This window comes from Papio anubis, chromosome 10 (genome assembly GCF_008728515.1).
Source record: "Papio anubis isolate 15944 chromosome 10, Panubis1.0, whole genome shotgun sequence".
Taxonomy (NCBI): Eukaryota; Metazoa; Chordata; class Mammalia; order Primates; family Cercopithecidae; genus Papio; species Papio anubis.
The window spans coordinates 124,965,328-124,978,155 of record NC_044985.1 but is presented as its reverse complement, the minus strand read 5'-3'; the positions used below and the strand labels follow the sequence as shown (position 1 = coordinate 124,978,155).

The window sequence follows — 12,828 nt, the reverse complement described above, 5'->3', positions numbered from 1 at the left end:
GTTGTATTCCTGCAGAATTTGATTCTAATGTACTTTTAGGTGCAAAAGTCCCTTACTGCCACTCAACTATAGTTCTCTCCAGTACAAATATGTGTAAACGCTGGAATGAAATACTTTAAAAAACTTCCCATGACCATAAATATCTGATAAGGATTGTTTTTTCTAGACTGAGATATTGATATAGTCACTATTTGAACACACTGATCTAAACAATCTATTACATGTTTTTATAAGTGATTGTCACACAGGACATGCACACCTGGCTGAGCCGGGTGGGAAGCAGCAGGTCACAGTGCTTTGATTTTAGGGGCTCCCTTTGCAAAGCTCCCTGAGCAGAGCCCTATGGTGAGACAGAGAGCAGGAATGGGGGGGGGGTGTCCACCTTTCTTTACTAGGTGGGTGAAGGGCATGGGTGAGGGGTCCAAAGAGGTGCTGGCGGAAGGGCAGTAAGTAGAGGCCGACTCTGATGACAGCTGCTTCAAAAGAGCTGGGCTCTGAACTGGGAGGGCAAGCAGAGGTTTGGAAGCAGCAGTGAGGATGGAGAGGGACTCCAGGCCCCACCTAGGCTGTGAGACCCCCTTTCCCTAAAGGCGGGGGCAGGAGAGAAACCGCATCCAGGAGCAGCTGGAGGGAGCGGCAGGGACCGTGTGGCTGTGCCCTTCCTGCCCCACAGCCAGCCCATCTGACCCCAAAAGCACTGCACGTTCCCCTCAAGCTAGTCCTGGGCTGAGAGGGGGTCTGACGGCCCCCCCACACTCCCTGACGGGTTCTCATCCAGGCCCTGGTGCCTGTCTGGCCCTGACCCTGGCCTGGTTTGGGACCTGGGCACTGGCCTGTTCTGAGGCCTCATCCCTGGTCCAAATGCCATGGCCTAGGAAGCCTTTGTGACTGGTCATGGCTCCTGCCCCCCACCCAGATATGGGCCTTTCCCTGGGCATCCGGGCTCCTCCACTCCCCGAGGGTGGCCTCTCTGGGCTGTCCGCCTTGCAGCACGCGCAGCTGCCGGACCTTCCTAGACCTCAGCCTTGTCCAGCTGTGTCTTCTGCTATCTGCACCCAGCAGGGCCACGGGGGCCCGCGTGGGTTCCTCTTACCTGTCTCACAGGTGGGTCCCCCAAAGCCGGCCGGGCACTGGCAGCGGAAGCTGTTGATGCCGTGAGTGCAGGTCCCGCCGTTCTGACAGGGCTGGGAGGCACATTCGTTCACGTCTGAAACATGGGCAGGCTGAGGCCTCAGCGGCAGGAACCCGGTTGAGGAGTTTCCTCCAAGGCCTCGGGTTGGGCCAGGGACGGAGGAGCAAGCCCGAGATTGGCTCAGAGAGGGCAGCAACTGCACGCGCCTGTGGTGCTCACCCCAGGGGACCATGGCGTTTGCTCCCCAGCGGTCCCCTAAGCAAGTCACCCACACCCTGGGGACAGAGACCCCTGGGCGCTCAGGGCCGCTGGCGGAGCCTACAGCGTTCCTCCTGAGCCCAGCACAGCCACTCACCCAGGTGGCACCTCCGCCCCGTGAAGCCCGAGAGGCAGGAGCAGGTGTAGGAGGGGTTGCCCGTGACACAGTCGTCGATGCACTTGCCACCGTTGAGGCAGGGACGCAGGGTCAGGCACACGGAGGCTGCAGACACAGGGAGGGGCTGGAGCCTCAGCCGCCGCTTCCGACTCTGCAGGAGAACCACTCCCATCCGCATCTCCCTTCCCTCCCCTGACCCAGAAGGTTGGCCTCTGGGTGTCCGGGTGACCGCAGCAAAGCAGCCAGGTTTCAGGTTTCACTTTAGGTCGGAGCAGGGGAGCAGGGGCGGTGCTGGTGCTGTCGGCGTGGCCTCGGGAATGTGGCTTCTTGTGGGGCGGACTCCCTGGAGCGACTCCCACCAGCACCCTCCTGCTCCCTCCCTCCCTCCCAGCGCTCCTGGCGCCCCTCCCGGGTTCCTGGCCTGGAAAACCTGCGGCTGGCGCTCAGCCGTCACGGTCGACGTTTCTGGGACAAGGCAGGCCACGCAGGGGGTGCGGCCGGGGGCTGCGGGAGGGCTCTGTCCCGCTCTGGGGCCGGGGGTGGCAGCTCCTGGGCTCCCCGCCCCTTCAGCCCGACTCCCTAAGCTCAGATGCAGGCGGGGCCTGTTCGCGCCCCCGTGTGCGGGTAGCTCGGGCTCCTCGGGTCTCCGCTGCGGCGCCACCTGCAGCCCTCAGATGGCTCTTCCCGCCCGCGCCTGCATCTTTCTTCTTCCCACGATGCGCGCGGTGCTCTCCCCACTGCGTGGCGCGCCTCTACCCCCCCCCCCCCCCCCCGTGGCGCACCTGCACCCCCCCCCCCGCCCCCACACTCTCTACCCCTCACCCCTCACCCCGTGGGGTGCCTGCACCCCGCCTCCGCCCCGACATTGGTGCGCCCACATCTGCTACCCCCGTCGTGTCCTCTGGGGACTCAGTGTTGTGGAGAAGCAGCCCCTTCTCCCCTCTCGGTAGCCTAGATGCTGGCGGCTGGGAGGTGAGTCTGGGGCAGGTTCCAGCTCGAGCCTCACTGTGGCCCAAGGCTTGGCAGGGCTTGTGAGGCGCAGCCCCCTTGGAGCGGATCAGTTGCTTGCCCTGGCCCCATGTGTAAACAGTGATTTCGAAGGCTCCTTGGCTCCTGAGGCCACACAGCAGCAGGGCTGGGGCTACGATCCACGGCTCTGCTGCCACCCTGGCTGTTCCCACAGACCACGTGCCCACCCCTGGGAGGGACACCCACCCCGTCCATTTGTGCACTCTGGGCTGGAAGGACTCCTGGAACTCCCCTGTAGATGTGATGCTTGGGTTTGTCAAGCAGACACCAAATCCCGCCAAGCAGCAAGCCCGCTGGCAGAAATAAGGACCTGGGCGGTAAGAGGACCTGCCCATGGGTGGCCCTGAGGGTCAGAGACCACATGCTTCTCCTCCCCGAGCCCAGGCAGGAGGCCGGGTGGGAATGAGGGGAGAGTACAGACCTCATGGTCCCAGGGAGAGGCGTCCCTGGGATCCTCCTCCCCTGAGGACCCACAACTCTTTACCCCTGAAACCCGCAGTCTCCAGAGAGTTCCCTCCAACCCAGAGCAGTGTGTGTGGGGGGTCTTCTCCAGGGGAAGCAGAGGCTCCAGGACCTGCCAGGCCTTCCTTAGTTTCACATGCCTGAGACGGGCTGGGCTGGAGCCCAAGTCCCCCTACTCTCCCGGTCAGCATCCAGCCCCCTTCCTCTCCACCTCTCCTTTGCCATCAGTCCCCTTCCTCAGCCCGCTCCCACCCCAAGCTGCTCCTCTGTCCTCTTACTTGTATGGCCGCAGCCCCCCACGCGCACCTGGGCATCATCGATTCTGAACGCCCAGCGCCCGGGCACACCCACGTTGGTGGTAGTCTCCACCTCGGCCATGTCTGCCGTGCGTGAGCCGGGGATACTGAAGTAACGCTGCCCATCACCCGCATTGAAGCCAGCCTGGGGGTGGGGTGGGGGCAGAGTGAGGGAGGCCAGTTCCCCAGGTCTACAGAGGGAGGGGTTTCCCTGCCCCCACCATGTTCCTGCCAGGGTCGGCAACCTCCCAGCCAAGTCCTGACCTCAGCCAACCGTTCCTGGGAGCCAAGGAGACGGTTGGCCCTGGCTCCCCAGCCCAGTCCTCCAGCAGCTCACCTCTGGGCTCCTGGGCCTCCCCTGGGGCCAGGGGCAAGTATGACCCCAGAGGAAGCAGGTGGCCCGGAGGTGAGCAGGGGTGCGCACAGCCCACTCGGGCCTGGGGAGCACTGACCCTGTGGCCATTGTTCTGTTTCATTCCCTCCACACCCGGGGTTTCCTGTCAGCTGTGGTCCCTCGGGTCACTGGCTAGGCCAGACTGCAGGGCACAAGGAGCAGAGGACATTTCTGTTGCTGCCACAGCTGTTCAAGGGGGCTGCAGGGGCGGGGCGGGCAGGGCAATGGGACAAAGATGCCTTCAGGCCTGAGGATGTTTCTTTGTTTTCCGGCAGCGAGGGGCCTCAGGGATGGTCATGGATGACCTCTGCATGGTACGGGGGTCTGCCTATGGTGGGCCCCTGTCTACCTCATCAGCTCATGACAGTCCTGGCTGTGGGGAGCAGGGGTCCCGAACACAGAGCACCCACTGCACTCGCCTACCTGGGCTGCAATGCCCCCCAGGCCAGTGGCGTTGCCCCCGCTGCTGGCGTGTGTGCCTGTGGTCCACACGATGGACTCATAGTTGAAGATGGTGAAGGAGAGCTTGCCGTCTGTGATGAGCACAGTCTGGAATGTGTTGACCTGCCGAGGAGAGGGGGCTGAACAGGGCCCTGCACTCCCCTTGGCCCACGGAAGCCCTGCCCTGTCCACCATCCTGGCACACTGTCATTGTCCACTGGGCCTCTGGCTTGCTCAACGTCTGTGTCTTCTAGCTGAACGAGCAGCCAAGGCAGGACCTTGGTGGCCTCATCCTCTGCTGTCTCCCAGAGCCTGCCACTCAGCAGAGGCCGTTCCCAACCCACAACTGTGCTGGGGTGAGTGAAGCACCCGGGGCGGGTGTGGGGCCCACAGATGGAAGCAGACCTTGTCCCCTGCCCTTAGCCAGATCTACACAATCTCCTGTGTGAAATGAGCAAAATTATAAAACGGAAAAGAGGGAAGGTAAAAAGAACCAAGGAAGAGCCATGCTGCAGCGTTTAATAGGCCTCATGGTTTTCACAGAATTCTACTGCATGGAAATATCGGTGGGCAGCGTACAGATGAGAGACGCCAGATGAGAATCGAGCAAAGCATCAGGACTGTTTAAGAAATGATCTTGGGACAAACAGGAAACCCCCTGAAAAAGAATCAGATCAGAGTCCTGCCTTTCACCACACACGAAAAGAAATCCCAAATCCAGTAAGGGTTTAAAGTGAAAGAAAAGTCCTAGAAGAAAATACAGGCGAATATATGTAACTCGGGAAACGGAAAGGACTTTTTAAGTGTGATGTTTGTTCACAGCAAAAACCAAAAGGGAGAATTATGCATTTGACTGCAAAGGGCTTCTGAATATTTAAAAAAATCCACAAGATCAAATTGAATGGCAAACAGTAATGTGAAAAACGTATTTATAACGCATAGGGCAGATAAAACTTTCCAGACCCTTAGTTCAAGAACTACAGATCAATAAGAAAAAGTATCACAGAAAAAATGTCAGAGGGTATGAACAGACACATCACAGTAGAATATAAGTAACCAATAATATTAGAACACATTCAGCCCACTAGAAATTAAAGATGTGTAAGTTAAAAAGTAGCACTCATTGTTTTGTCTATAGAGCTGACAAAGCTGGAAAATGACAGCTGGGGTGCAAGGAAACCGGCGCTTCTAAATGTGGGTCCTCAGAGTATTGAATGTGTAGATTCTTTTTTTTTTTCTTTGAGATGGAATCTCCCTCTGTCACCCAGGCTGGAGTGCAGTGGTGCGATCTCAGCTCACTGCAACCTCTGCCTCCCAGGTTCAAGCAATTCTCCTGCCTCAGCCTCCCCAGTAGCTGGGATTACAGGCACCTGCCATCACGCCCGGCTGATTTTGGTATTTTTAGTAGACAGGGGAGTTCGCCATGTTGGCCAGGCTGGTCTCAAACTCCTGACCTCAGGTGATCCGTCTGACTTGGCCTTCCAAAGTGCTGGGATTACAGGCGTGAGCTACCACACCCGGCCTGAATGTGTACAGTTTTGAGAGGAAAATTGGAATTCTGCAGGTGACAATTGCCCTTCTAAACACGTGTACCAGACAGGATCATGAATAAGCTGACCTGAGCTATGCCGTGCCCACCTCAGGCCCCTGGTATTGCAGCTGTCCAGCCATGGGGTGCAGGTGAAACAAATTCGCATGCCGCCTGGTGCTGGGCTAGTTTGTAGTCACTGAGAAAGATGGGTGATTATACAGTGTACATGCCACTTATGTAAAAGTCAACATTAGAGAAACTATGTGCTCTGCTTTAGGAAAGTGAATGTAAGTGCTATCACTCAGAAAACAAACGAAGACGTGAGGGCTGCAGAATTGGGGTGGTGGCACCGTCTAGGGGACAGGGCGGACTAGAGCCAGTAAGGGCCCATGGTGGGGCTCTGGGAGCCGGAGAGGCGCAATGAGGAGATGCATGAAGCTGAACTGTCCATTTTCTGCCAATGAACCTGCTCCTGGAAGCGCCGCTGGCTGGGTTATGCTTCTGAGCACTTCCTGATGCCTGGCTGGAGTGACCCCATGGGGCAGATGCGTCCTGTCTGCTTCATCCAGGGCTGTCTGCCCAGTGCCTAGAACACTTGCCTGTCATTTGGAAGGTGCCCTTAAAAAGTGTTTATTAGGAGGCCGAGGTGGGCGGATCACCTGAGGTCAGGAGTTCGAGACCAGCCTGGCCAATATGGGGAAACCCCCTCTCTACTAAAAATAGAAAAGCACGCCTGTAATCCTAGCTACTCGGGAGGCTGAGGCAGGAGAATCGCTTGAACCTGGGAGGCGGAGGTTGCAGTAAGCCGAGATCGTGCTATTGCCCTCCAGCCTGGGCAACAGAGCAAGACTGCGTCAAAAAAAAAAAAAAAAAAAGTGTTTATTAAATGCATGAACAAACAGCTCTGAAAATGGCAGCTCTGCACCCACTGCCTCTTTTCTAGGGAGTCACTGTCTGTCTTGCACAGCCATGATCCAGTGCCCAGTGCAGGCCTGGCCACAGTAGGTGCTGAGTAAATACATCTGCCACCGGAGTGGGCAGCTGTCCTTGTCAGGGAGTGTCAGCCCACCAGAACTCATCAGGCCTGCAAAGCGGCTGATTATTCTTGAGTCAACGTTTCTGTCATGTTTGGCATTATCAAGGAAGAGTATAAAACAGAATAACCTTAAAGTATAATAATAATAAAACAAAACAAAACAAAACAAAAAAAACAGAGTAACCTTCCAGTTTAACCTTTTGAGTACTGGGCCATTCCAAATGGAAATCCTCCTAACACCTATCAACGCACATGCCTCTCTCTGATGCGTGAGCTGCTGCTTTGGGGAATTTGGTGTTTCCTGGAGGCAAGTGGCTTTCAGGAGCACTGGAGAAGGTGGGGGCCGTGTCCTCTTCTTACCTGTCTCTGTGGTTTTGACCACATGTTCCCCTCTTAGATATGGACCAGTGACTGTACCACACCCACATTAGCAAGTGGGGGCCCTGGTGTGGGGAGACCCTGGGCCCTAGCCACACACACCACCCCTTCCCCCCCAGGACAAGTGCCTGGACTCACAGGGGATGAGGAACTGCCTCCAAAGAAGGTCACTCGGTACCAGGTGGCAACAAAAACCCAGGTGGCATTGAAGTCCAGGAGCTCGGGGAAGTAGTGTCTGACATCCTCCGTGGCTCGGCGCAGCGTGGCTGGGTCGGTGGCCTCCCGGTAGTACACATCGCCTGCACGCCGGTTGTCCACATCTGCCCAGAAGGCTGCCACCACGCAGCGGTCCTTGGCAATGGGGAAGGCCACTGGGGTGAACTGAGAAACCTCCTTCAAGAAGGAGATGATTCCGTTGTTGTTCACCTGGGAGGCAGAAAGCCAGAGCGGGGATTGACTGGGGGCTGTGGGCAAGCGGGTGGGTCCAGCAGCCTCCCTAGCCCCTGCTACCAGGCATCCTCTGAGGGGAAGCCAGTCTTGGGCAGGGCATCCCCAGGGTGGCCTGACAGTCCCCTGTCCCTGAGATGGGTCCAGCATGACCTGTTCCACCCCCTCCTGTCATACTGTGTGCTCAGGGCACAGGCTCTGACCTGCATGCAGTACCTGATGCCCTGCGGAGTGCCCAGCCCTGGTTGGCTGCTGTGGGGGTAGGAAAGCCCCGCTTTGGGTCCTGGCCTCAGTCAGTGGGGCACTCGGGCCTGCCCAGCAGCTACTGCTCCTCAGCTCTGCTCCAGCTGGGGCCTCAGGAGGCCAGACGGAGCCCCAGTATCTGAGCTAAGCCTGAAAGGGTGAGCAGGGGTCACACAAGGTGAGCTTAGGGGAGGGGTGCCCCCACTACAGAGGAGGTGGGATGGCCAGGGGCCAGCATGGCTGGGGAGGCTAGAAGGGCTGCAGTGGCCAAGTGGGGGAGCCTGTGCTTGGCCTCCAGGCAGTGGGGAGCCCCAAAAGGTTTCTGAGCAGCACCTCTGCAGTGAGATGTACATGCTTCAATCCTGGCCCCACACTCATGCCACTGGCTGTGCATCCATCCATGACGCAGCTCAGCTGCCGACCTCCCTGTGCTCTGGTTTTCTTACTTACCAGAAGGGGCTATGGCTGGAATGTTTTGTCCCCCCAAATTCCTATGTTGAGATCCTAACTCCCAAAGAGATGGTGTTAGCAGGTGGGGACTCTGGGAGGTGATTAGGCAATAAAGGTAGAGCCCTGGTGAATGGGATGAGTGCCCTAGTAAAAGAAGCCCCAGAGAGCTGCCTTCTGCCATGGGAGGATACATAAGAAGACGCCATCTATGGCCCAGGAAGTGGGCCCTCACCAGTCACTGAGGTGAGTCACTGAGGTGACTGCGCCGCTGATCACAGTGGTCAGCTCTATGCTGTCATTATTTGCTACTGGCAAGAATGTGACCAGAACCATGCTTTCAGAAAAGACCCTCTGGACTTCCCCTTTGGGTGAAGTCTGGAACGGGCAATAAGGGGGTCCCAGAGTGGCAGCACCTCTGCCTTCTACACAGAGGCAAAGGAAAACCCTCTCTAGAGGAAGATGGCATCATCTTAGGCCTCAAGTTATTCCTGCAAATAATTTTTCAAATACACAATCCAGGACACAGTCAAAGATAATCAGCTACCCAAGGAAGCATGATACCACCAAGAGAAATAGACAGAAACGAGAGAAACCGCAGATACTGGAATTAAAATAACTAGGTTCAAAGAGATCAATGCAAACTTTAGAATTTTATCAGGAGAATAGTCAAAACAATCTTGGAAAGGAAGTACGATATTGGAGGACTTACACGTACAGATTTCAAAACTTACTACAAATCTGCAGTAATCAGTGTGGTACTGGCATAAAGACAGATGTACAGACTGATGGAATAAAACAGAACCCAGAAATAAGCCTTTGATATATAATCAAATGATTTTCATGAGGGTGCCAAGACCATTCCAGTGAGGAAAGGACAGTCTTTTTAACAAATGGTGCTGGGAAAACTGGACATCCACATGCAAAAGGATGAAGCTGGACCCTTACCTCACACCATATACAAAAATTAACTCAATATAGAGCCAAAACCTAAACATAAGAGCTAAGACTGTAAAACTCTTAGAAGAAACAATAGGGCAAAAGCTTCATGACGTTGGATTTGGAAATGATTTCTTGGATATTACACCAAAGGCACAGGCAACAAAAGAAAAGACAGAGAAATTGGACTTCATGAAAATTAAAAACTTTTGTGCATCAAAATATACTATTAACAGAGTAAAAAGGCAATCCGAAAACAGAATAACAGAAAATATTTGCAAATCATATATCTGATAAAGGATTAATATCCTTAGAGAGAACTCCTGAAACTCAACAACAAAAAAACCTTGTTTCAAAAATGAGAAAGGACTTGAACAGACATTTCTCCAAAGAAGATACACAAATGACCAATAAGCACATGGAAAGATGTCCAACATCACTGCTATTAAAAAAACAAACCTAGGAAAGTAACAAGTGTTGGTGAAGATGTGGAGAAATTGGAACCCCTGTGCACTGCTGGTGAGAATGGAAAATGGTACAACTGCTGTGAAAAACAATGTGGTGGTTCCTCAAAATTAAAAACAGAATTACCATATGACCCAGCAATTCCACTTCTGGGTCTATAACCAAAAGAATCAAAAGCAGGGTCTTGAAGGGATTTGTATTTGTACACATATGTTCATAGCGTTATTATTCACAATAGCTAACAGTGGGCAGGAACCTGAGTGTCCACTGAGGATGAATGGCTAAATAAAATGTAGCACATCCATACAATCGAGTATTACTTAGCCTTTAAAAGTAAGGAAATCCTGGCCAGGCACAATGACTCATGCCTGTAATCCCAACACTTTTGGAGGCTGAGGCAGGTGGATCACCTGAGGTCAGGAGTTCAAGACCAGCCTAGCCAACATGGCAAAACTCTGTCTCTACTAAAAATACAAAAATTAGCTGGGCATGGTGGCACATACCTGTAATCCCAGCTACTCAGGAGGCTGAAGCACAAGAATCACTTGAACCTGGGAGATGGAGGTTGCAGTAAGCCGAGATCATGCCACTGCACTCCACACTCCAGCCTGGGTGACAGAGTGAGACGCTGTCTTTAAAAAAAAAAAAAAAAAAAAAAAAAAAAAGGTAAGGAAATCTGTCATAGGCTACAACATGGTTGAACCTTAAAGACATTATGCTAAGTAAAATAAGCCAGTCAGAAAGACAAATACCATATGATTCCACCTATATGAGGTACCTAGAGGAGTCAAATTCATAGAGACAGAAAGTAGAAAGATGGTTTCCAGGTGTTGAAGGAAGAGGGGAATGGGGACTTACTATTTAATGGGATTAGAGCTTCAATTTTGAAAGATGAAAACAATTCTGTGGGTGGATGGTGGTAATGATTACACAATAATGTGAATGTACTTTAATCATTGAACCATACATTTAAAAATGGCTATGATATTAAATTTTGTTATGTGTTTTACCACAATGCAAAAATTGAGAGAAAAAGATTAGGATAAAAAAAATTAAACAGGAATGTAAATTATTTAATCAAAAGACATTTTAAAGAACCAAATGAATAGGATATAAGTAACTAAATAACAGAAATTAAGAACTGGATAGATTGAAGAGTGGATTTCATGCATTAAGAAAGAATTATGAACTGAAACTAAAAGGTCAGAAGAAACTATCCAGAATTTTAAAAGACACAAAAAGATGGAGAATACAGAAGAAAGGACGAGACATAATGGAGAACAGTAAGATGACCAAACAAATGCACAACTTGGAGCACCAGAAGGAAAGGAGACACAAAGGCAATGGTGAGTCCAGAACTGATGAAAGACATCAAGCCATATGCAGAACACAGAGTGAATCACAGTGATTCACTAGCTAGAAAAATAAAAACAAAGCCACATCAGACAAATGTTGGAAATGCACAAGGTCAATGACAAGGAGACATTCTTAATTTTTTTTTCTTTTTCTATTGCTGCTGCACAAATTATTCACAAGGAGACAATCTTAAAAAGAAAAAAACAGATTACCATTAGGGGCATTGCAAGTAGACTGACAGCTGACTTCTCATATACAACAATGAAAGCTAGAAAACAGTGGAATCATATTTTCAATGTGCTAAAAGAAAACAACTGCCAACATAAAGTCTTATATCTAGATAAAATACCCTTTACTATGGAAGGCAAAATGAAGACAATTCAGGTAAATACATAATAAATAGCAGACCCACATTAAAAGAGATGCTAACAGAGCAACTTCAAGTCAGAGGGAAACGTAAGATCAGAGATGCAAGAAGGAAAGAAGGGCAAATGAAATATAAAGAAATAATATATATTGCCTTATGAAATGGTATAAAAAGTCTATAGAATTAAAACTCACAACAATAATATACATTGAGAGAGGATAAATCATGTTGAAGTGTTCCAAGGTCATTACATTTCCCAGGAGAAGGGTAAAGGTATAAATGAACTTGCTAGTGAATATTAATAAGTTAAAAGTATATATTGTATTGTCTAGGGCAGTGGTCCCCAACCTTTTTGGTAGCAGGGACCAGTTTCATAGAAGACAATTTTTCCATGGACTGGGGTAGGAGTGCGGGAATGGTTTGCGGAAGAAACTGTTCCACCTTACATCATCAGGTATTAGTTAGTCTCATAAGGAGCGTACAGCCTAGATCCCTCACATGCGCAGTTCACAGTAGGGTTTGTGCTCCTATTAGAGTCAAATACCACCACTGATCTGACAGGAGGCAGACTCAGGTGGTAATGCTCACTCTCCTGCTGCTTGCTGCCTGCTATGAGGCCACAGACCAGTACTGGTCTGCAGCCCCAGGGGTTGGGGACCCGAGGTCTAGGGTAATCACCAAAAGAATAGAAACAGTGTCCATATTCCATACTGATAGAGGGGATAATACGGCATGATTGGCCGGGCACAGTGGCTCATGCCTGCAATTCCAACCCTTTGGGAGGCTGAGGCAGGTGGATCACCTGAGGTCAGGAGTTTGAGACCAGCCTGGCCAACATGGTGAAACCCCATCTCTACTAAAAATACAAAAAAAAAAAAAAAAAAAAAATTAGCTAGGCGTGGTGGCAGGTGCCAATAATCCCAGCTCCTTGGGAGGCTGAGGCAGGAGAATTGCTTGAACCTGGGAGGCAGAGTTTGCAGTAAGCCAAGATCACACCATTGCACTCCAGCCTGAGCAACAGAGCGAGACTCTGTCTCAAAAATAAATAAAATAAAATAAAATATGGCATGATTAAAATACTCAACATAAAACATGGCAAGAAAGGAGAGAAAAAAATATAAAACAGGTGGGAAATTTTGCACAAAAAAGATAGCAGAGTGGCTGGGTGTGGTGGCTTACACCTGTAATCCCAGCACTTTGGGAGGCTGAGGTGGGTGGATCACAAGGTCAGGAGTTCAAGACCAGCCTGGCCAACATATCGAAACCCCGTCTCTACTAAAAATACAAAAAAAAAAAAAAAAAAAAATTAGCTGGGTGTGGTGGCAGGCACCTGTAGTCCCAGCTACTTGGGAGGCTGAGGCAGAAGAATGGCTTGAACCTGGGAGGTAGAGGTTGCAGTGAGCCAAGATAGCGCCACTGCACTCTAGCCTGGGTGACAGAGTGAGACTCTGTCAAAAAAAAAAAAAAAGTAGTAGAGTGAAATACAACT

At 51.5% G+C, this 12,828-nt stretch overlaps 1 protein-coding gene across 7 annotated transcripts in view; it reads right to left on the bottom strand.

Moving 5' to 3' along the window:
* Positions 1-12,828, bottom strand: part of SNED1 (sushi, nidogen and EGF like domains 1) — an 88,034-nt gene that overhangs the window by 50,342 nt on the left and 24,864 nt on the right. For all 7 annotated transcript variants that reach the window (XR_004176730.1, XR_002516458.2, XR_004176731.1 and 4 more), the window contains exons 2-6: positions 7,214-7,501; positions 4,113-4,253; positions 3,278-3,440; positions 1,488-1,613; positions 1,094-1,207 (exon numbers count right to left, since the gene is read on the bottom strand). Coding sequence is in view for 3 of the 7 variants with exons in the window: in XM_003908192.4 (XP_003908241.3) it covers positions 1,094-1,207; positions 1,488-1,613; positions 3,278-3,440; positions 4,113-4,253; positions 7,214-7,501 (832 nt within the window). In the remaining 4 variants the exon portion in view is untranslated. The remainder of the gene's footprint in view (positions 1-1,093; positions 1,208-1,487; positions 1,614-3,277; positions 3,441-4,112; positions 4,254-7,213; positions 7,502-12,828) is intronic.